The sequence below is a fragment of the Erigeron canadensis genome, chromosome 8 (genome assembly GCF_010389155.1).
Source record: "Erigeron canadensis isolate Cc75 chromosome 8, C_canadensis_v1, whole genome shotgun sequence".
NCBI lineage: Eukaryota > Viridiplantae > Streptophyta > Magnoliopsida > Asterales > Asteraceae > Erigeron > Erigeron canadensis.
In genome coordinates, this window is record NC_057768.1 from 33,743,401 (window position 1) to 33,766,438 (window position 23,038).

At 33.9% G+C, this 23,038-nt stretch overlaps 2 protein-coding genes across 2 annotated transcripts; one reads left to right on the plus strand and one right to left on the minus strand.

Moving 5' to 3' along the window:
* Positions 1-5,446: 5,446 nt before the first annotated feature.
* Positions 5,447-11,669, minus strand: LOC122611144 (probable serine/threonine-protein kinase WNK3). The gene is made up of 8 exons (XM_043784119.1): positions 11,422-11,669; positions 11,256-11,293; positions 10,243-10,470; positions 9,912-10,135; positions 9,633-9,790; positions 7,575-7,752; positions 7,372-7,503; positions 5,447-6,760 (listed from the first exon to the last, which is right to left on the minus strand). The coding sequence occupies exons 1-8, from the start codon at positions 11,503-11,505 to the stop codon at positions 5,841-5,843; spliced, it is 1,962 nt and encodes a 653-aa protein (XP_043640054.1). The 5' UTR covers positions 11,506-11,669; the 3' UTR covers positions 5,447-5,840.
* Positions 11,670-17,487: 5,818 nt separating this feature from the next.
* Positions 17,488-18,399, plus strand: LOC122610681. The gene has a single exon (XM_043783650.1). It carries the CDS (start codon positions 17,488-17,490, stop codon positions 18,397-18,399), a length of 912 nt encoding a protein of 303 aa, XP_043639585.1.
* The last annotated feature ends 4,639 nt before the right edge of the window (positions 18,400-23,038 follow it).

The window sequence follows — 23,038 nt, forward strand, 5'->3', positions numbered from 1 at the left end:
ACCAAGTTAGGGTCACGTTATATCACAATATATATACATAGCTAAGGTTTAAGGGTTATGTATGAGAGTTATTGTAATTGGTTTTTAGAGCTATATTTTCCAGTTATAATAAAAGTGAGTTTCTTAATTCTTTGTTTTATTGATTCTTGGACATGAATTGGTATCAGAGCTTAACACAACAGCCACAAAACTGCACAACCAAGGAGCAGCTGCCAAAAAGGGTAGCAGCCAAGAAGGGTTCTGCAGTATCATCTATCAGATCCAAAGGACTGGATCAAAATTCAACAAAACCACACGTATAGAAGAAGGCAAAACATGGGTGATAATCCGCCCCCCGCTAAGACCAACTATTCCGGTTCGTTTCAGTGTCCAATGCTTACTGCAACGAATTACTCTGTTTGGGCCATACGAATGCAAGTAATCTTTAATGTTCATGAAGTAGGGAACGTTGTAAGTACTGACTCTACTGATGAAAAGAAAAACAATATTGCAACAGCTCTATTGTTCCAGTCGATTCCTGAAGATGAGGTGATACAAATTGGTGATCTTGAAACAACAAAGGAGATGTGGGATGCCTTAAAAGCACGTCATCTTGGTGCAGAGCGAGTAAGAGAGGCCAGGTTACAAACTTTAATGACCGAGTTCGATAACATGAAGATGAAAGAGTCTAGTACAATAGGTGACTATGCGGGAAAGCTGTCAAGTATGGCTTCGAAAGCAGCATCACTTGGAGAAAAAATAGATAAAACGAAGATGGTCAAAAAGTTTTTAAAAGGTGTTCCTCGAAAATATATACAGATTGTTGCAGCGCTTGAGCAGGTTCTTGATTTGAAGACTCTTGAGTTTGACGATGTTGTGGGTAGACTCAAAGCTTATGAAGAAAGAATTAAAGAGGACGACTTTGAGTCGGATAATCAATCTAAAGCATTGTACATGAGGGCTGAATCAAGTAAGGGACAATGGCAATCACAAGGTCGAGGTCGAGGCAATCAAAGCAACAAGGGACGCGGGAAAAGAGCCGATAACTTTACTAATCAAACTCGAAGTGGGTCAAACAATGCAGGTGTGGGTAAGACTGAAAGTGCACAGAAGAAGAAGAAAGATCGGTCAAAAATTCAATGTTTTCGGTGTGATAAGTTTGGTCATTTTGCCTCAACATGTCCAGAACGTAAACAAAAGATGCAAGAATCACTCTTAAGTGAAACAGAAGACCACGATGATCCAGCTTTATTTGTTCATGAAACAGTGTTTCTTAATGAGACAAAACTTATTCCAAAGAAGTTTGATCTTGAAGGGTGTGATGAAGATGTCTGGTATTTTGATAATGGTGCCTCTAATCACATGACAGGTAAGAAAGAATACTTTACTGAATTAAATAATACTATTAAAGGAAGGGTAAAATTTGGGGACGACTCATGTGTGGAAATTAAAGGCATCGGCTCAATTTTGTTTATCAGCAAAAACGGTGTACATAGAATTCTTACTGATGTCTATCACATTCCGAATCTGAAAACCAATATAATCAACCTTGGGCAAGTTACTGAAAAGGGGTGTAAGGTTGTGATGGAAGATAACATTCTATATGTGTTTGATAATACAAAACATCTTATGATGAAAGTTTTTCGAACAAAGAACAGATTATACAAGATACGGTTGAAGATGGGTGCTCCTACATGCCTTCTCTCAAAACTTGATGATCCAGCATGGCTTTGGCATGCACGGCTTGGACATCTCAATTTCGAATCTATGAAGATGATGAGTTCGAAAAACATGGTACGTGGCATTCCACTTATTAATCATAATATTAATATCAGTGATGCGTGTATGATTGGAAAACAAGCGCGTTTGCCCTATCCAAACCAAGCAAATTTTAGAGCAATGAGACCGTTCGAGCTGATACACGCTAACTTGTGTGGGCCAATAAATCCAGAGACACCACGTGGAAGTAAGTATATTTTCCTGCTTGTTGATGATTACTCGAGATACATGTGGTGTTATTTGTTAAAATCAAAGGATCAAGTTTGTATGTTTTTCAAAAGTTATATCAAGTCTGTGGAAGTTGTTACAACATTCAAGGTTGGAACTCTTAGAACAGATAGGGGAGGAAAGTTTACATCAAAAGAATTATCAAGTTGGTGAGAAGAGCAGAAAATTAAAAGAAATCTTTCAGCCCCATATTCACCTCAACAAAAGGGAGTTGTTGAAAGACGCAACCGAACCGTAATAGGAGCGGTAAGATGTATGTTGAAAACAATGAAAGTTCCACAAAAGTTTTGGGATGAAGCTGTGAAGCATAGTGTCTATGTCCTAAATCGTGTACCAACAAAAGCTGTAAAAGACATGACACCGTATGAAGCCCTCTATGGAAGAAAGCCGAATATTGTTCATCTACGAGTTTTTGGATGTGTTGGGTATGTAAAATCTCAACAGGTAAGTCTGAAGAAGTTGGATGATAGAAGCAAACCAATGGTGTACTTTGGAACAAAACCTGGATCAAAAGCTTATCGAATGTATGACTCGGTTCAAGAAAAAAAATACATATAAGTCGCGAGGATCATTTTGATGAAAAGCAATCATAGAGTTGGGATGTTAAAGCTACTAATGTTGAAAATTCAGAATTTAAAATCGAGAATTTTGAATTTTGGGAGGAGAATGAACGAGTCCATGATGCTGAAAACAACCCACCACAGCTAGAAACACTTAACCAACAACTTCATAATGAGCAGCAGCTCATGGATGATGTAGAGGGTGATGAGCAATACAACCCACCTGATCAACAAACTACTGATAATGTTCCTGATAATGTTCCACCAAGAAGATCAAATCGACAACATACTCTCTCAAGTTGGTATAAAGATTATGTAGTTGAAGATGGTATAAGTCACAGTAATCTGAATGAGTTATTATTAGCTATGGAGAACAGGCCAAAGAATTATTCAGAAGCTAAAAATAATGAAAAATGGGTTCAGGCAATTAAGGCTGAGATTGAATCTATTAAACGGAACAATACTTGGGTCCTTACTAATTTACCACCCGGTCATAAGATGATTGACTTAAAGTGGGTTTTTAAACTGAAGCGGGATTCAAAAGGGAACATTGACAAGTTCAAAGCAAGACTCGTGGCAAAGGGATATGTCCAAGAACATGGGGTCGACTTTGAAGAGGTTTTCGCTCCAGTTGCTCATGTTGAAACCGTTCGATTGCTTATTGCATTTGCTGCTCAAAACAGGTGGGAAATTCATCATCTTGATGTGAAGTCGGCATTTTTGCATGGTGAACTCAAAGAAGTTGTGTTTGTTTCTCAACCAGAAGGCTTTATTAAGAAAGGGCATGAAAAAAAAGTATATCGCTTATCCAAAGCACTATATGGTTTACGCCAAGCACCAAGGGCATGGAATGTAAAACTTGATGGTACACTAAAACAACTCGTTTTTACACGATGTCTACAAGAACAAGCAGTATACAAAAGGTGTTTTGGATCAAATGTACTGATTATCGGAGTTTATGTAGATGATCTTGTGGTGACGGGTTCAAGTGTTTATGAAATAGAGAAGTTTAAACGACAAATGGAGAAGGAGTTTGAGATGAGCGACTTAGGAAATTTGTCTTATTATCTTGGAATTGAGGTAACTCAGTCTAAAGCTAGAGTTGAAATAAAACAGGAAGCTTATGCTAGGCTAGGCGAATTTTAACAGAGACAAACATGCTCGATTGCAATGCAACACATTGTCCCATGAATCCAGGAACAAAGTTTTCTAAAGATGAATGTGGAGTTCCTGTTGATGCAACCGGGTACAGAAGGTTAATTGGCTGTCTTCGCTACTTACTTCACACGAGACCTGATCTCAGCTTTGCCATTGGAATTGCAAGTCGTTACATGCAAAGTCCTATGGAGTCACATATGTCAGCCGTAAAACATCTTTTACGGTACATTAAAGGCACAATGAGTCATGGTATTAGGTACAAGAGTGGAGGAAACGACATAATTTATGGCTATAGTGATAGTAGTCATGCTGTGGATCGCGATGATGGAAGAAGTACAACAGGGGTTGTATTTTATTACAATAATTCTCCAATAACATGGTGTACTCAAAAACAGTCAACGGTAGCATTGTCATCTTGTGAAGCCGAGTTTATGGCAGCCACAACTGCTGCTTGCCAAGCCAAATGGTTACGCAGTTTGTTTAATGAGATCTCAGGAAAAAAGCCTCAGACGATTGAGATAAGAGTTGATAACAAGTCCTCATTGGAGTTATCAAAGCATCCAGTATTTCATGGGCGTAGCAAGCATATTGACACACGTTTTCATTTTATTCGAGAATGTGTTGATTGTGAAGAAGTGAAGATAGAGTATGTTTGTGGGAACGAGCAAAAGGCTGACATTCTGACAAAGGCACTACCAAGAGTGAAGTTTCGAGAAATGAAGACATTACTTGGTGTAGAAGACCTCTCTAGAACCGTGAAGAAATTAGGAGGGTGATTGTTGGGCTAATTCCTTATGGGGTTCACAAGTCGGTGGGCTTCATAATTAAAACCGGGCTCAAGCAAGTAGGCTAGGTCCATCAGTTATTCTGTTTTCTTGGTGACCAAGTTAGGGTCACGTTATATCACACTATATATACATAGCTAAGGTTTAAGGGTTATGTATGAGAGTTATTGTAATTGGTTTTTAGAGCTATATTTTCCAGTTATAATAAAAGTGAGTTTCTTAATTCTTTGTTTTACTGATTCTTGGACTTGACCTAATACCAAATGATCTAGTGGGTACACTCGACTATTATAGCACATATCATTTTCTTAAGGTCACAACCACAACTCAGTATGTAAAAGAGTTGAAACTTCCCTGTCTGAATGACCGGTCACCTCTACCTTGTACCTTATGACTTTCTAATATCAGTCTTTAACTCTGTAGTTTAAGTAATATACCATGGTTGATGTAATAATGCTAAACGATATATCTCCGAGCTATTCTTTTACACCCTAAACATGGTTGTACGATTATTTTCTATATTAGTTTCATATACCATGTTATACCTGCATTGTACTTGCTATATGAATTTGTAGCCCAATTTGTCTCCTGAATTTCTGTCAGTATATTGCTTGACCAAACCGTTTAACGTGATCTATTACAGGCTGTTGAAAAATGCAAAAGAATAGAAGGCTTAGAAATTCCTAAAGGATTGTTTTCAAAAATCGCCTAAAAAGTTCATTGCATAAAATCACAACATGCCCAACAACACATTTTGCTATTCTGTGCATTGACCATAGTTTTTGCATTAGCAGAATTCATTGTTACAAAAAGCCAATGAGAATTAATATAAAAGAACATCAAGTAACCAGGTCAATCTAATTGGTTTCTTGTACATAACTACATTGACTATAACTGAATAACTAAAACATACATTAGCTCTATAATTGAAATTGAACAAACGTCAAGACTCGAAGGTTACAAAAATAACATATATCTATTATACTCGAAGGTAAATATCTATTCTACTTGAAATTCGTATTGTCAGAAATTCACAATTAAACTCCACTTTGGAAACAAAAAAGAAAAATATCAGACCTTTGGTTAATAGAAAAAGCGTATGTACAACTATATTTACTTCAACAAATAAAAAACAACATTTCAAAGCCTTTGTGAAATCTTAATGAACTACAAGTTGACGATGCTTATGAGCTCACCTTGTGTATACGAGTTTTGGCAGCTGATTCGGGCTCATCACTTTTCTGGCAATTTGCATACCTTCTTTTATATTTTTGGAAATGACCTCAAATCAACCCTAATATATTATCAGACTCCTGTTTGATAAAAACTTAAAAACTTATGTCTTGGAGGATCACTCGGAGAGATTGACTTTACAGATGTTAGCAACTTCTTGACGAGTTTCCGGCCGAAGTTTCTTCAAAATATCTGATACGATCAATCCATGTTTCTTTTTAAGTTCATCCATCTCTGTTTGCTGCTCAAGCAACAAAGTCTCTAATTTCTCTACAATACTTTCAACTTTATCATTTTCATTGTCATCACCATGTTCAATTGTATCTTCATATTCATCTTCATTTTCAACTTTATCCTCGTCTTCATTTTCAATGTCATCTTCAATTTTATGTCGATCTTGATCTTCATTATCAATTTTATCTCCATCTTGATCTCCATTTTCAAGATTATCACCATCTCGATCTTCATCTTTATTTTCATTTTTATTTCCATCTCCATCTTCATTTTTATCTTCATCTTCGTCTTCATCTTTAGTTTCGTCTGCATCTTCATTCTCGTTTGTGCTATCATCATCGTCATCATCTGCTTTATTTATCGATTCATCTTTATTTGAATGGTGGTCATCACTGCATGCAGGTCCCGAGTGTGTGTTACCTTCCAAGGCATTTGAGGGGGGTGGTCTAAGTGGAGAAAAGGATCCTTTTGGTGAATCACTCCAATACTTCCTGCCCGAGGGTAATCTTTCGAGAGCTAATAGTCCAGGTGAGGCGCAAGATTTAACAGTTACGGGGGGTGGAGATTCATTTTGAAGGTCAGAGGCGGAATCAACAGAGTTTGGAGCTTCATTCTCTTCTTGATCATCAAAATAATCCCGAGGTGCCCAATCAGGAATACATGACCGAATTTCTGCATCGATCATTTCAGCGATTGTGGAGACATCTTGATCTGTTAAGTCTAGCTCCTCAACCATTTCACTAGCAACAGCAATTGAAGTGTCATTATCGGTGTCAAACGGGAAGTGAATATTCCGAACCTGGCCTGATCCACATTGCATAAGCTCCAGAATTTAAGATAGATAGAAATATAGAATAATAAAATGTGTCAAGATATCCAACTCTAAAACTAAAGATGGCAATTTAGACCCGCCTACTTCTAAATGGATTAATTAGGGTTATTGTTTCTCTAACAGGCCAAATGAGTTAACAAAAAATCAATGAATTGGGTTGAAGGTCACTTAAAATCTGATTGTAATGCATGGATTGTTCTATTTGAAAAGTTAATTATAAAAACAATAAATATCGAAATCATATTTAACAACTACTGTTTGCATAATGAAACTGAACATATTTTAACAAAAAGTGTTTCACGTCAACCCCAACCTGTTTTTCACCTGACCCCAATACTCGACCTCCATTTTGCCACCTCTATCAAAAATAATCAAAAAGCAACAGATTATATTTTCTGGTAAAACAATAAAATCTTAAAAGTAAACGTGCTGAAAAAGGGTGTATGTGGGTCGTATGTTGACAAAAACAAAAATATAAATATCAAAATAATATTTTTTTATGATACAAAAAAATGTTACCCCCATTACCCAGACTGTTCATTTTTCCACCTATATTTGTAATAAACAAAGATCAAGACATGACCTGCAGTATCTTCTATCCGTAGTTTTAGGAAAACCGTGTTCATGTCTCTCATTTGCCCTTTAACAGTGAAATCTCTAGCAGAATCAAGCATAGCTGGAGCTTTGCCATTGCCAGGATTATCGGCATCATCATCTATAAATAAATAATCAGAAAGTGTGAAGATATAGAGATAAGCTTTTCTGTAAGTGCCTTGCAGATGTTACCTGGTTTAAAATTGGATGGACCTGGTCTACGTAAACCATCAGTGATCTCATCATGCAGAAACGGGTCCATTAGCAATTCCTTGGCGGATAACCTATCCACTACCTTAGCAATACACTTCTCTACAAATGATTTCACTTCAGGATCCTTTACTTTTGCTAATGAAGCTGGTTTGACACCCTAATAAGATTGAGGAAAGGTCAACAATAGAGATGGCAACATCAACCCAATAATGCGCAAATGGGTCAATCAGGTTTTGATCTCTAATAGGTCAAATAGGTTAAGCTAAAGACTCAACATAAAAGAAAACAGACCGTACAAGTTAAAAGTTATCTGACATATATTCAAATGCATATATACCTTCCAAAATTTTTAATCATATTTTCATTGTAATAATTAAGTTTTGTAACCAAGTTTTATAGCATTAACCATCTAAAAAAATTTAAATAACACCAAAAGTTCCAGTGAGTCAGACCGGACCATTTTTACTACTAAAAGTTGACCCTTTACCCATCCCATCCATTTGCTACTAATAAGAAAAACTATGTACATAAAACCAACATAATGAAAGCAAACGACCGTACTGTAGGTTGGTATCATATAAACATGAACTCCTTGACTAGACAACATGATATAATCGGCCGCTGATAATATTTAAGATAATCACCTTAATCATGTGAGAATCAAAGCCAATGGGGCTAGAAGAACTTGTTGCATCAATATTCGGTAATCTCAACGTTCATTAATTACCATGCTAAGGAAGTAAGGAACTCATAAACTTTGAAGAAGGAAAGGAAGTAATATTGTCCAATTTGTTGAAAGATATTGACTACATTACCACACCATGTCTTGCCATGGAGAATAGAAAACATGGTCAGCTGAAACCTCATGAGACATATTAAATGGGTAAACAGAGGTTTTCCTTGTTTAGGTTACCCGGGGATGGCGAGTCTATTTGACTTAGATGTACACAGCCTAACCGGGTATCCCAGTGACGATTTCTGACCATTCTCCTGGCCACCCTGAAGATGTTTACCTACGGAGGTCTCGAACCTGAGACATCTTCTAAGGAAACATGACGCCTAAACCACTAGGTCACCTTGGTGGTGGTTCAACCTCTATAAAATTACTCTTTTAATAATATAGTTGTTCAACCATTTGTGACTTATATCTCTGCAGCCTTTCCTATTCTAAAATACTAAAATACCCTCAAACTAAAGACAAAATTCAAGATTTAAGTTCATTTTACTCCAAAATTCAAAATTCAAGTTCATTTTACTTGACTAAAAATATTTAACCTTACATTCTTACCCCTTTCTCATGATAGTAGTGTCAATGTAAGATAGATTACATGCGTCGCACCATACACTCTTCTATAATTTGCAAGGTCAGCATACAGTTAATAATTACTTTCCTCTCTTTTTTAGTAGTCAAATGCATACCAGTCACAAGTAAATGTAGACTTTCACAAGTAGTTTGATTTGAAGACACAGATATTACTTGATCAATACACTATTTTGCTACCATCCTAGAACATCAATCAACTTTAGCTGCTTACATAATAATTTAACTCTACATCTGAGAATAAAGGGAAGTGCCCAACCAAATCATATAACCTGTATCAACAAAAAGCAGAAAATGGCTATAGTTCCAAGTTCCAACCAGGCAACCATAGAGAACACCGGAAAACAAAAGGTTATCCATCTTGCAACTCACTAAGATATCAGCCATCTTGTGACCAATAAAGTGATGATAAAATACTGATATTATGAGTTAGATGGCCACTGCTACGAGCTGTCTCAGTCACATTATGTCTACCTAAAATCCCTGTGAATACAAAGATTCATTTACGTACATACACATGTAACCTGCTGGCCTATGGTCAAATGGCACTAATTAAATCTCTAAAACCCTTGGGCTGAGAGTTGGGAGTCTCTTTCGGGACAATTGTGTGTGTGTGTGTGTGTTTTGTTTTTTATAATAACAATATACGTATGTAACTTACTGCAGGCAAGTGGACAAACAGAATGGAAATGAATAAGCAGACATGAATTACTTACTGATGTCACTTTCTTATATATCTGAGCTGCATTGACACACTCACTATACGGATACTCAAATGTCACCAATTCTAGCAAGCACATTCCGAAGGCATATATATCTACAAGCTCATTGTATTCCTCCTCATAAAGCTCTGGTGCCATGAACTCCGGAGTACCTATATATTATATAGCACCACCCTATATCAAAAGCTGTTAATGTAATCATGACATATTACATAAGGAGAGCGCAAAATATCAAAATCAAATGTCACCAGAAAACAAATTAAATGCACTAACCAATGACACTGTGAGCAGAACGAGCCTGACGAAGAATGGCCGCCAGTCCAAGGTCCCCAATCTTCACCTCTCCTTGATTCCCGTTGACAAAAATGTTGTCGCATTTCAAATCACGGTGTATAACCGGAGGATCATGACTATGAAGGTACAAAAGTCCCTCCAATATTTGCTTAGACCACTTTTTCAACGCTCTCAGATCTACATGCTTATGTTTCTTGCGATACCTATATAAATATCAAACACACTTATGTTTCCTGCCATATACTGATCAATATTAGAACACCTACCTACACTTGGCGTATGAGAAAAAAGAGAAACAGATCAAACATACTGTCTGAGCGTTCCAGATGTGAAAATCTCAGTAATAAAGTTGATGTGCTCCTTCTTCGTATCAACCCAGGAACTGTAAAACTTAATAATGTTCTTGTGCTTAAGCGTTTTTAGCAAATGAACTTCCGAGTATAGCCGCTCCAGCTCTTCGGGGCTCCTTAAGAAATCAGAAACCTTTATTTGATTCCATGCTACTTCAATGCCTTCCAATTCATCAAAAGCTTTGTATCTATATTCCAACATCAATCAAGGATCGAACAATACCCGTTCTTTGATTTAATGATATCAAACCTCAATCAAGTTCACTTACTGGATTACCGTGATAGTTGCAAAGGCAATTAATTTAGGTGAACCAGTGATTTTTTATTTTTTTTTTATTTGGACAAACAAGGTTCCTCTTAGGAACCAAGTCACCAACTAAAGGCAGATACTTTATTGTTAATTTATTAGAAAAACGAATTTACCCATTCCCGACTGCCTCGGACCAATCATAACCAACCTCACCTAGCAGCCAACCAACTGATCTATCTTTATCAAGGAATTTTCTAATAAATCAGGTTCCTTTTTTATTGAAAAAAAAAACTTGCACTCCCACTGATAACCTAAACAGGAAAAATCACATCCATCTACCCATTAACCCATTTTTCACTCGGAAAGCAATTGAACCCGATTTATATTATCCAAATGCCACGTCTCCTAAACCAGTTAAACTACACATCGTCATCAGATAATAACAATAACTAACATGAGAGGTAAATCAAGCTAGCCTAAGCCTAATGACCAACTAATCCACCTCTACCAATCAAAATTTCTTTTCTGATAAAATGACGATTCTTTTTGCCTCCGGTAACCACATCTACTTTCTAGATATCGCATTTCCGGAATCAATTAGACTACATCCCAAAAAAATTATGGATGGACTTAATAACACTTAAAGTTTTGATTTTAAGTACTTAACTATTAGAGAATAAAAAAACAATTACTAGATGTATAAAAATAAACAAAAAAGGATACACTTTTTTAAAGGCACCTTTACCCAGCACTTCTTTATACTGCAAAATTAAACAATATTTCAACTAAAACAGAGACATCTACATACAAAATCTGAATCTATACATTTAAACTAAATATTAATAAAATAATCAATAAATATATATTAAAAATGAAATAAAATACTGACCCGGCCATATCGACCAGAAGGATCAATCTCAACGAAATCAGTATCGGCGTCATCTGCTTCATGTTCAGATGATTCTAGTCCCATTTTCAACCCTGATTTCACCAAAACCCTAGTTTTTTATAAAAAATTATAACTTTATTTAAATTCACGTAATAATATTTTTTTATTACAATTTCACGTGATTTGTGATCGCCTGTGACCTAATTTTGAACTCAGGGTTTCCAATTGTGATATATATAAGTATGTGTTAGTTTAATTAATTAAATAAAAATAAAAAAGAAGAAATGGAATTGGAAAAGAAGATGGAAATGAAGAAAGAGTAATTGTGTGAAAGATCCAGAAGTACGAGGGAGGGAGGAGAATGAGCTTAATGTTATTTTAAGATCAAATCTAATCTAATCTTCTAATTTCAATAATATAAAGTTTGAATTTGGATGCATTATGAAAAGTCAATTCGGGGAATTTAGTTACACACATTATTAATAATTAAATAAGATTATAAAAAATATGTCAATGGTTTAAACAATATAGTAAAAATAAAATCTCTATAAATTAATAATGTTAAGACGACATATTTTATCTAATTTAACTAGCTATTAATTTATCGAGTGTTAATTTACAATATTTCTATTAATTTGGAACTTAACAAATTATTAATTTTATCGAGTTATTAATTTATCGAAGTATTAATTTATAAAGGTTTCACTGTATACTATTAATGTGATTTATAAATATATACACGGATGCATCATGTATTTATATCCATTCTACGTATAATATATATTATGAGCTTACGTCAAAAAAGCATTTAAATATTCGACGTATATATTATGTTTCTGTGATCTACTAATACTCAATATCTATAAGAATGAATATAATGCCTGCAGGTTGCGTCGACGGTGAAGATCGAGGGAGGCGGTGGAGAGGAGGACAACAACAGAGGGGATAGAAGGTCGATGAAAGTGTATTATGATTAGAGAGAATGGAAAAATGAGGCTATATAAGGGTTTTATGTTTAAATAAAGGTATTTTAAAAAGAAAAGAATATGCTTAAAGGATACTATGAAAATACTGGAAAAAATGTTAATTTCTAAAAATAAAAGCCAATATGTTTTATAAAGGTTTATAGATTTATAGATATAGATGTCTTTTAATAAAAACTTAACTTGCTTTTGAATATACAATTTCCTATAAATGTAATGGAACATCCATATATGATGCACATGTCGGACACAACATGATAAGTGCTGAGCAAACAAGTATTGCTTTTCCATTTGTTTGATGTTTATTTGAGATTTGGTTTTGATAAATGATAATTAATGGGACCTAGCCTCGAATAACAAGCAAAGCAAAGTAATAAGAGTAGCATCTAATTGCTTCATTAAAAAATTCTCTATCACTATCACACACATGATATACAAACCAATACGAAAACTTTTGACCAAAATAAAATTTGACGTTGTCATTTTTGCTTCACCAACCAAAACACATTTTGCTTAGAAACTAATAGAGCAATGAACCTTATTTTCAATCGGAAATGATAATCGTGTCACATATTTTGATGTATTTACCATATTGTACATGTTTCATAGCATACTGTACAAGTATGCAATGCACAATATTACGAAACATATCAAATTATGTGGTACGAATATTACTTTCTATTTTCAATGGAGTAACATGATTGTTAGTCATAAAAATATAAACATGAATGAATAAAACTGTCACACCATTTACAATAATGATGATACTAAACAATTCTTAGTTCAATGTGGTAAAGCTAAAACTTTCTAAGTATAATATATAAAAATGTATAATAAGAAGATGACAAAGTGTGAAAGTGTTCAAAGCATAACTATTAAGATAAGTACCAAAAATATAAAATTAAGGAACATAGAAGTGAAGAACCATTAAAACATGGTGTAGTGAAAAACATTCTTCCTCTCACACAAGTGATGCGGGTTCGATCATTCTCTTTACGGAAGTGAAAAGAACAAGAAAGCGTAAAAAATATTTAAAGCATAATAATAGGTGGAGAAAGAGATGGAAAAATAACAAAAAAATTAGCACTGCTACAAAGAGTTGACATGCTAGACCACCAAATTAGAAAGGACACAATATATCCATTATCCAACATGCCTTATAACTCTGTAAACACTTGTTAATTAGCTTTAGGATGATAGGATAATTTCAGTCCCCAAACAAAGCCTAAAAATTGGTTTTACAAAAAAGTAAGGTTGAAGCTTAGTTAGTTAGGGACTTCGGGCTGCTGTGATACATTTGTTTTCGGCTTCTGCTCATTTCGGTTTCAGCCACAGCCATTAACTTGTTTGATCGGCTTTATTGAATTAGTAAGTCGGGCTTAAGTTAGGTGGGCCGTATGGCTTTTTTAGATGGTAAGAAAAGACTGGCCCGTGTTGTTGTGGCTATTTACTCTTTATTTTATATAAAAAATTATATACGACTCATATCATAATCATAAGTCTGAATACAAAGGCAGAAATAGAAGACAATAAGAGCTAAAATCACCGTACCAATTTTTTGGACTCGTCAAGATGTTAATAGTTACCTCAGGGCCGTCTCTGATAAATTATGGACCTAAGCCGAGAAAAAAAAAAATCTCGTAGACTAGGTGCTAACAAATTATAGTAAGTAAACTAACAATCAAAGATTAAATTATAAAGCAATTAGTATCATGAGATCAAATCTAAATTCTAAAATTTCTAATACAAAATCTAAAACCTAAAACATAAATAAAATTTCGATAGATTCAAAACAACAATAAAAAAATCTTTGAAAAACTAAAAGCAACAACTGCTATGCTATTATTAATTAATGATAATATCATTTATATTATCTAATGATTTTATATACATATATGGATTTTAATAAAGAGAAAAGTGACAATTTGCCTTGCAAAAAAAAGTGATAAACAGTGAAGTGACATCACTAACATATCACAACGATTTGACTAGCAGATCCAAAATGACGCTCTAAATATTTTTTTTTCTTTTATCCACAAAAGATGTGTAAATGTTTTTTTTTTTAATGTGGGTTAAATTATATTTTTAATTTGTAAATGAGTGTTAGAATTTTTAATGGCTTTGTTAATTACATATACGAATATATAACTTTTATTATGTATAACATTAAAAAATAAAAAATTGGACCCCCTGAAAAATCGGATCTCGGCAGGTCGACCACTTCATCCACCCTTTTAGCCGGCCATGAGTTAGCTATTTATATGGCAGCCATCAAATTATATGCCAGATTACGTATTGTTATTTTGAACTTTTGGAAGGGCATGCACAACCGTAACCTCTTAACTTCTATTTATAAAGTGTATTAAGAACTAAAGGGGTGTTTGGTTCACAGAATTTACTGGAATTTGATGAAATTAGAATCTGAATTCCATTCCATAACATGTTTGGCTGACAAAATAAAATTCAGATTCCATATCATCACCTGTTTGGTTCGTAAGAAAAAGGAATTGGAATCCTTCGAATTTCATCATATGAAGAAATTTAAGACTGAGATGTATGATAAAATTGTGAAGAATTCATGTGCCAATAGTTGAGTTAATTAAGAATGTTTATTACTCCCGTCGTCTTATTTGAAATGTTTTTTTCTCATATTTAAAAGTTTTTATTTTTTTTAACTTTGACTTTAAATATATTTATTGTATTATATAATTGTTGATGAAAAACTTTAAAAATTCAAAACATGACATACCTAACCCCGTTGCGACCACCACCACACCACTATCGCTACTTCCATGGTTGCCTCATCACACGGTCTCTCGTCTAGTATAAACTTTACAGGGAATGACTCTCAAAACTCATTCACATTCTCATTAATAAATTCTTTATTTATGATGAATTCTAATTCTAATTCAAACCAAAAGATCTATTGATATTTCTTTTCATTGTAAAAAGGAATTTCATCAAATAAGTGTAGAAGAAAATCCTATCAAAATTGCAAAAATTTAAATCCTATCAAAGTTGCAGAAATTTAGATTGGTTTTTACATATTAAGAAGATATATACGTTTTGATAGATCCAATGATTGGGCAGTGAAATTGTTGAACCCAAGCACCGGATATAACTCTGGACCTAGACCAACATCCCCCCTTTTTCAACATCACATGACTCCATATTATATTATCTTAAAATATGAACCAAAATTAAGTTTTCATGAAAATGAATGCACATAAAATAGGTTATAATATAACATAAAACATCACATCTCTTTATCAAGTTTTATTTCAATCTTTAACAAGAAAATCATTTTGAACAGTCTCGTTAATAAATTAGTTGTAGCATTTTTCGAGATACTCTTTATCATTTATCAAGAGAAGTTTTCTTTACAAATGAGCTTATGATATTTTAATCATGCGCAATTTAGTTCGAAAATATGCCCAAATGATGATTATAAGAAAAATCAAATTATTGTTTATAAATCTTTGACTGATGGATAATCGGTCTTGAGTTGGCCTTTTATTCAAAGTCATGTGCTTTGTCATTCTTTCAATGGTCTCTTTCATTGAACCTTGAAAATTAGTACTCTATAATGTACTCACAAGAATATAATAGTTCCTCTTATTTTTCTTTTGGGTTTAGTATCTAGGGATGTAAATAACTTTTATATTTTTTATTATTATGTGAATGTAACTTTTATTTGGTTCATTGTATGTAATCAACCCCGCCAAATTGAACGATTAATGTAAAAGTGTATATGTGACACACCATATGAGCTGCCACGTAGAAGTTTTTGATTGTTCAACCTTAAAATTTTACATTAATCGTTCAAATTTAACGGGTTAGTTGCATACAATGAACCAAAAGAAAGTTACATTAACATGATAGGAAAAAAAATAAAGTTACTTACACTTTCAGATACTTAACCCTTTTCTTTTTGATGGTTGTAAGTTGTAACATTATTTGTTGCGAAGTGTTTATTATGATCCTAGAACCTACAAAATATATATTGATAAAAGTATAAATCGAGGTTGTTTCTTATGTATTCATATCTACAATATCTAAATTCAGATGTCTAAATCAGAAAAATAAGTTCATGTGATCAATTTGCAATACTCTAGTTTTTGGTTATGTTACCACTAAGGTGGCTTAATTACAAGAGGCTTCAGGTTTGAGCCGTCCTACCTATACAAATTGGAGGTGGCGAAGGAAAAAGTTTAGATGGGATATACCTCATTTAGGGTAAATACATCTGAGTTAAAGACTCGTACTTCTTAAATTATTTGAACATGAAAAACCTTTTCCGTTTATGATTTACTCGTACTTTTAAATTATAAATTTGCAGTCCATATTCAAGTCTATTGATATATATATCTTCATTTTATGATAAAATTTTGATCATGCTATATAGAAAAGCGTAAACTTATTTAGCCGAATACCAATTTGTTTTTAGTAAACTAGTCTGGTGCCCGCGGGTTGCAGCAGAACCCGTTAAAAGGTGGTGACGACTGGGTTATGTGTTTTTTAGGCTATGTGTTTTTTTGTTTGCAAATATGTATTTCTAGGATGTGGGTTTTTTTTTTGTTTTTGTGAAAAGGTAATTTTGAAATTTCAAGGATAAAGTAAAGGTATTTTGGAAAAAAAAATATGCTTAATTTTTATAGAGGAGTATAGATTGGGTAATGATTACTAGTTAGAACACATAAATTGGACAAAATATAATAAAAGGATAGAGTTACATTTGACTAGCAAGTTTTAAATTGTGACAATAAAATTGATTTGGGATCATGTACCACATCACACACATGATATGTATTTAATGTTTTTTAATATGATTCTTGGGATTTTATACAAAAAAATTTGGTTTTGTTGGCTCAGTTTCAATGATCTGCCCATCTACCTGCCAGTTTGTAAACATTTTTTTAATTTCTTGAATTCCATTAGTGCTGCCAAGAAACCCCTCTGGCATTACCATTTTCCCATAACTCTTTGTTTATATGTTTATATCCCTCAAAACCCCTTCTTTCTCATTGCCAATTAAGTCTTATCTACTTCACAACACACTTTTACTAGTTTTCTGATTCTCATTATGCAAGACTCAATTGGGAAACCAGTTGGGGACAAACCCGATGACTCGACAGCAGTCACAAGGGCCGGGCAAAGCGTTTTCATGTCCGTTTACAAGACTAAAGTTGCTGATGAGTGTTGGTTGATCACCATCACTTGGTGCAAGAACATGTTACTTCACGGCTTATCCGTGGCTATAGATGGCCCACAAGCCGAAACATCTTGCAAAGTTGAGCTAAAACCGTGGTATTTTTGGAGAAAACAAGGGTCTAAAAGCTTTTTATTAGATGGTAAGGCGATCGACGTGTTTTGGGATTTAAAAAGTGCCAAGTTTCATGGAGAAACAGAACCAAGTTCAGAGTATTATGTTGCTGTTGTTTGTGAAGATGAAGTGATTCTTTTACTTGGTGATTTGAAAAAAGATGCATATAGAAAAACCGGTTGTAGGCCTTCTTTGTTTGATCCTATTCTAGTGTCAAGAAAAGAACATGTTTTTGGGAAGAAAAAGTTCTTAACAAGAATCAAGTTTCATGAAAAGGGACGATTTCATGAGATATCGATAGAAGCAAAGAACATAAGTACTGATCATGATGGGGTTGATTCGGAGATGGAGATAAGAATAGATGGGCATTTGATGATTCATGTGAATCATCTTCAATGGAAGTTTAGAGGCAATGAATCTATTGATTTCAAGAAAGTAAAACTTGAAGTTTATTGGGATGTTCATGATTGGCTTTTTAGTCCTGGTTTAAGGCATGCATTGTTTATAATCAATTCGACTTCTCCAGCTAGTTTTCCTGCAAGATCATTGCCATCCTCTGTTACTTCGACACCGTTGTCATCTCAGTCAGGGAGTGGTGGTTCGTCAGAAGGGTTTGATTCAAGTGGATTATATGAGTTTTGTTTATTTCTTTATGCTTGGAAAGTTGAATGAGGCCCAAGAGTCTTCATCAATTATGTTTTTTTTTTTTTACTTGTTATAAGACATCTTTTAAGTGAAGTTGTTTGTGCTCTATATATGTTTTTATATCCACCTTCAAACCCTTGGTAAATCTTCCAAGGGTTTATGATACAATGTGATTCACGCCACTTTCTATAATGTTTGGGTCAATTGGGTTATTAGTTACACTTTGAGTCTAATAGGCTAAATCATTTTTCTCTTACCATAATTGCAGCGACAGCTTGAATTGCCTCATAATATTCATGTTGAATCCTTGTCAAGAAAAATATGACAAAAATGCACATAAAAACATGCAAGTTTTAAACGAGTGTAACTTTTAAATCAAAATGAAGAAAAAAAAGAAAAGCAAGAGAGTCGTAAAAATAGTATATATCTTTGATGACATCGACAATCTCATCCTTTTAAGCCTTTGATTTCAAATGCTCCCAAATATTCAATCGTTGCAAGTTTTTGTGTTATCTTCTCTTATAGATAGAATATGTAAAATATTGTGTATGTATCTCCTAAATTTAGTATGTATATCAATCAATGTATATCTTCTCTATGTATATCCTAAAATTCGCTAGGAAAGTTAACTTTGTAAAAGGATGAGTTTATTCGTCCCGAGTCTACGTAGGGAGGGTAAATGTTAAAGTGGTCTAACCGTGTTATCCGTGACTGTTTATGAATTTTTCATTGGGTACACCATGGTTGGGGACTTGGGGTGGTCTTGTAAAAATGTCATGTTGATAACCACTATAGCACCTTGGAGGTTGTTAGGACAACAGGACTAGTATAAAATATCTTTTTTATGAACTCTTCCATCACTGGGTACACCATATTTGTATTTAGTTATTTACTGATATGAGATCAATCAAAGAATCATGGGATTTATCTCATTCACTTTGATCTAATATTTATCAGGAGGTCAACATATCGTTTGTTAAACGGGTTAAGTTAAGGTTCAACCTTTTGATACAATCAGGGACGGAGTCAGAAATTATTAAGTGAGGGGGCAATTTTAAAATTTGTTTATCATACTTAGAAGAAACATATTTAGTAATGTAAAGAAAAATGTGGACCCTAGCTTGAGAATAAAAAATGGACCCTCAAATAAATTATTACTCGCACTGGGTGTAATACTCACATTTAAAAATACCAATTTTTTTTAATAAATAAAGACCACTATCAGACAAGCTCTTATTAAATGAACACGTATTCAATCATAATATACGAAACCCAAAAAATATACTTTTTAGAAAATGATTAGCTTGTAAAAATATATTTTCTACATAACTATTATCATTATCATTATTAGTTGTTTATTATAAATATATACAATAATTTGAAAGAAAATATTTTTTCATAAATAGTTACACTATTAATGTATTACACATTTACATACTCAAATGGAGAAAACTTTTTTTAAAACCTTTCTTTATTCTTTTAATAAAAATCTTTATTCCCCAATGAAAATATCTATTTCAAAATTAATATTTCGATGATAAGTGGACTTTTAAAAAATAAACTTATAACAACGAAAGTAATATTTGTATTTATTTCCTACTTATTTTTTCTCAATTTTAAAAAATAATCACAAATATACCATTTAAATTATGAAAAGTTACATTGTACTAAAATTGGAGTGGGGGCAGATGACCCCACTACCCCCATGTTGTCTCCGTCCATGGATACAATTAACCAAAGTGGTTGGGTTGGTGTTGAGACCTACTCCAACTTAACCCAACTCATCAAACCTAATGAGATTATGAGATATGTGTTTAATTTATGCCCAACAATAGGGATGTGCACGGTTTGGTCTAAACCGGCTTAAGTGTTTAAACCGAAGTAATTGGACGGATTGGTCGGTTTAAAATCAAAAAATTAAACCGTCGGTTTGCCTTTTCAATAAACCGTTCTTATGGTTTGGTTCGTGGTTTTAGACTTTTATCAAACCGGTTTAACCAATCCGGACCATTAAATTATATCAATGGTACGTTTATTATATATAGATATATATATATATATATATATGTATATGTATATATTAATATTCGATCAATATTATAAATTATAAATAACAAACTATTAGTTGGTATAAAGTTGAACATATTCAATATCTAGATTTAGAATTTTTAAAGATACGATCCCTAAATCAGCAAGCTAATTAATATTTATTTTTTTTCAAAATACTTTGTGTTTCATTTGAAATATGAGTGAAACTTTTGCAATTTGATATTACTAAAAACTTTTATATATGAATGTCAAAAGTATGATAACCGTTTAATCGGACCAAACCAAACCGGTTAATTGGTTTTTGTTGGTTTGGTTTGGCATAACAATTTGGACGGATTGGTTTGAAAAAATGTTAAACCGTTTACATTGGTTTGGTTGATATTTTTAACAAAAACCGGACCACACACATCCCTACCCAACAATCCTCTCAGGCCACTAAGGTCAAGCATTCTCAAGGATTTTGGAGACTAGAAATTAGACAATCACTAAAAATCTAAAATAGAGGAATTGAAGTAGCATACAAGCTTACATACATGTTTAGGCATGTTTAGAATTTTTTTTTTTACCAGTAGGATATGAGTTTTACACCCAATAGTTTTGCCAAGCAAAAATCCGTCAACCCAAACACCACAAAGTTACCATCCTGCACCCGCACTAGACTGAAGCCTGATATAGGATTATACACGATTACACGATACGGGGTAGGGGTAGGGTTGGAGGATGGTGGGCGTGGGGTGAGGTGAGGTGGGGGTGAATAATGCACATGGATATGATAATGGGGACCCTAATTGTAATTTGGACAACCCAGACAAGATCATGTCCTTGCTCAATAATTCCTCATTTAGGGTGTCCTCTATCTGGATCTGATCTTGATCATTGAGCTTAGTTTGCCAAACCAATGTGTGTTTTTTTTAACTAATTTCTATTGCACAATTTTCTGTATTCAGTGTACAATGCCTCAAGGGAAATCGCGATATAGTTTGCAACTAGCGACTTAACATATATGACCTTTTCTTCTTTTTTTTTTTAACAGCTATGAACTTTCTCTCTCTCTCTCTCTCTCACTCTCTTTTTAACAACGAGTTAGTATTAGTAGTTAGCAGTTACCATTCGAAACACCACGGTGATATCCAATTGGGCAGTATACGGTGTTCGAAAATGGGACCCAACAAAGGACCACCCACGTTCTTTTATAGCGTATTAGTATGTATAGAGTCTAATATATATATTAAATAACTACAGCGTATATCAGACTCTATACATTAACTGTTAGGACAATGAACACTCTCAAGAACTTGTGGTTTATAAGTCAAGAAAATACTCAAAATCCCACAAAAAGTAGTCACACAATAAGATTGCTCATACAAATTTACTATGCAGGTTTTCCTTTTGTTATACGTTACAATCAATGACACAGTTTTATCTTTTGATACATAAATAATGTTACAATAAAGGCTACAAGCACGAAAAATATGTATCGAATTAATATGTGTCTACATACTGAGAGAAATAAATAAATTAAATTTAAACCACCATTAATCACTTTGCAAAACCAAACCATTTTGCCAAGAAAAATGGATTCTTTCCTTTTTCACGAGGTGGCTCAACTGATTTTGCTGGTGATGGAGTTTGTTTTGTTGGAGGTTTTGCGGGTTTACCTAAAATGAGACGATGATATTAGAATTATCCAACAGGTTCATACGGGTTTGCCTGAAATGAGATAAGGAAAGAACAAGTGGTACCTGATGGTGGAAAAGGTGCGGGTTTTGGTTGATTTAGATCTTTTCTTGAGCTTTTTTCAAATTGTTTCGGGGACTGATGCTTCCTTTCAGAAATTCTCTCTTCTGCACGTAATGGGCTTGCGAGATTGCCTGCTATACGAACACAAGAGTTTAAGAACACACAAAGGAGAGATACAATATAGCACACAGTGACTAGCTGCAATGACAAATCTACGAAGAAGGGGCAGCAGTCAGCAGAGGCGGGCCTAGTGGATTGACGCGGTAACACTTTTGTGTTCAAATTAAGGTAATGGTCAAAATATTTTTGGGTTGAAACAATATATAAAACACTACCTTTTAAACTATACATAAAAATCAGACAACATTATTTTCTTAAAAAGAATTTCTTTTCTCTTGTTAGCCAACTGACAATATAGTTTTGCGGAAACCTGGCGATTGGCATAAGTGGCAATGTCTCTAGACCAAAACAGTAAACTCCAATATACTCAAGAATCAGGACGGACCAGATCCGAACTGGTTCATGGGCTGGTCAGTATTCTTTTTTTTTAGTAAGTACTCGGTATATGAAAACTTACCCTCATTAGGAGGTTTCCCATAGTTATGCCTTAAAGCTTCAAAGAAAGCACCATCTCTTTGTTCTTGTGTTACTGAATCCAAAATCAGAAAAAATGGGTCAAGAGTTAGGTTACTACCGCTATCAAGGGTATATCGGTCATTTCATACTAATAAGCTTTTAACATGTATAATAATATGCATGTCAAGTTTAAAAAGAATGTGTAGTAATGGTTTAGGGTAAAGGAGGATGAAACAAAGAAGCATACATTGATCATACAAACTGTTTCCATAGTTAGGCGCAGAGCCAACTGAAAGTAGCC

Coding starts and splice junctions, on each gene's coding strand:
- LOC122611144 (XM_043784119.1), bottom strand. CDS start 11,505: ATGGGACTAGAATCATCTGAACATGAAGCAGATGACGCCGATACTGAT. Junction 10,471..11,255: donor AAAGGTGCCTTTAAAAAAGT/GTATCCTTTTTT, acceptor GTTGGAATATAG/ATACAAAGCTTTTGATGAAT. Junction 7,504..7,574: donor TCCATCCAATTTTAAACCAG/GTAACATCTGCA, acceptor ATTTATTTATAG/ATGATGATGCCGATAATCCT.
- LOC122610681 (XM_043783650.1), top strand. CDS start 17,488: ATGCAAGACTCAATTGGGAAACCAGTTGGGGACAAACCCGATGACTCG.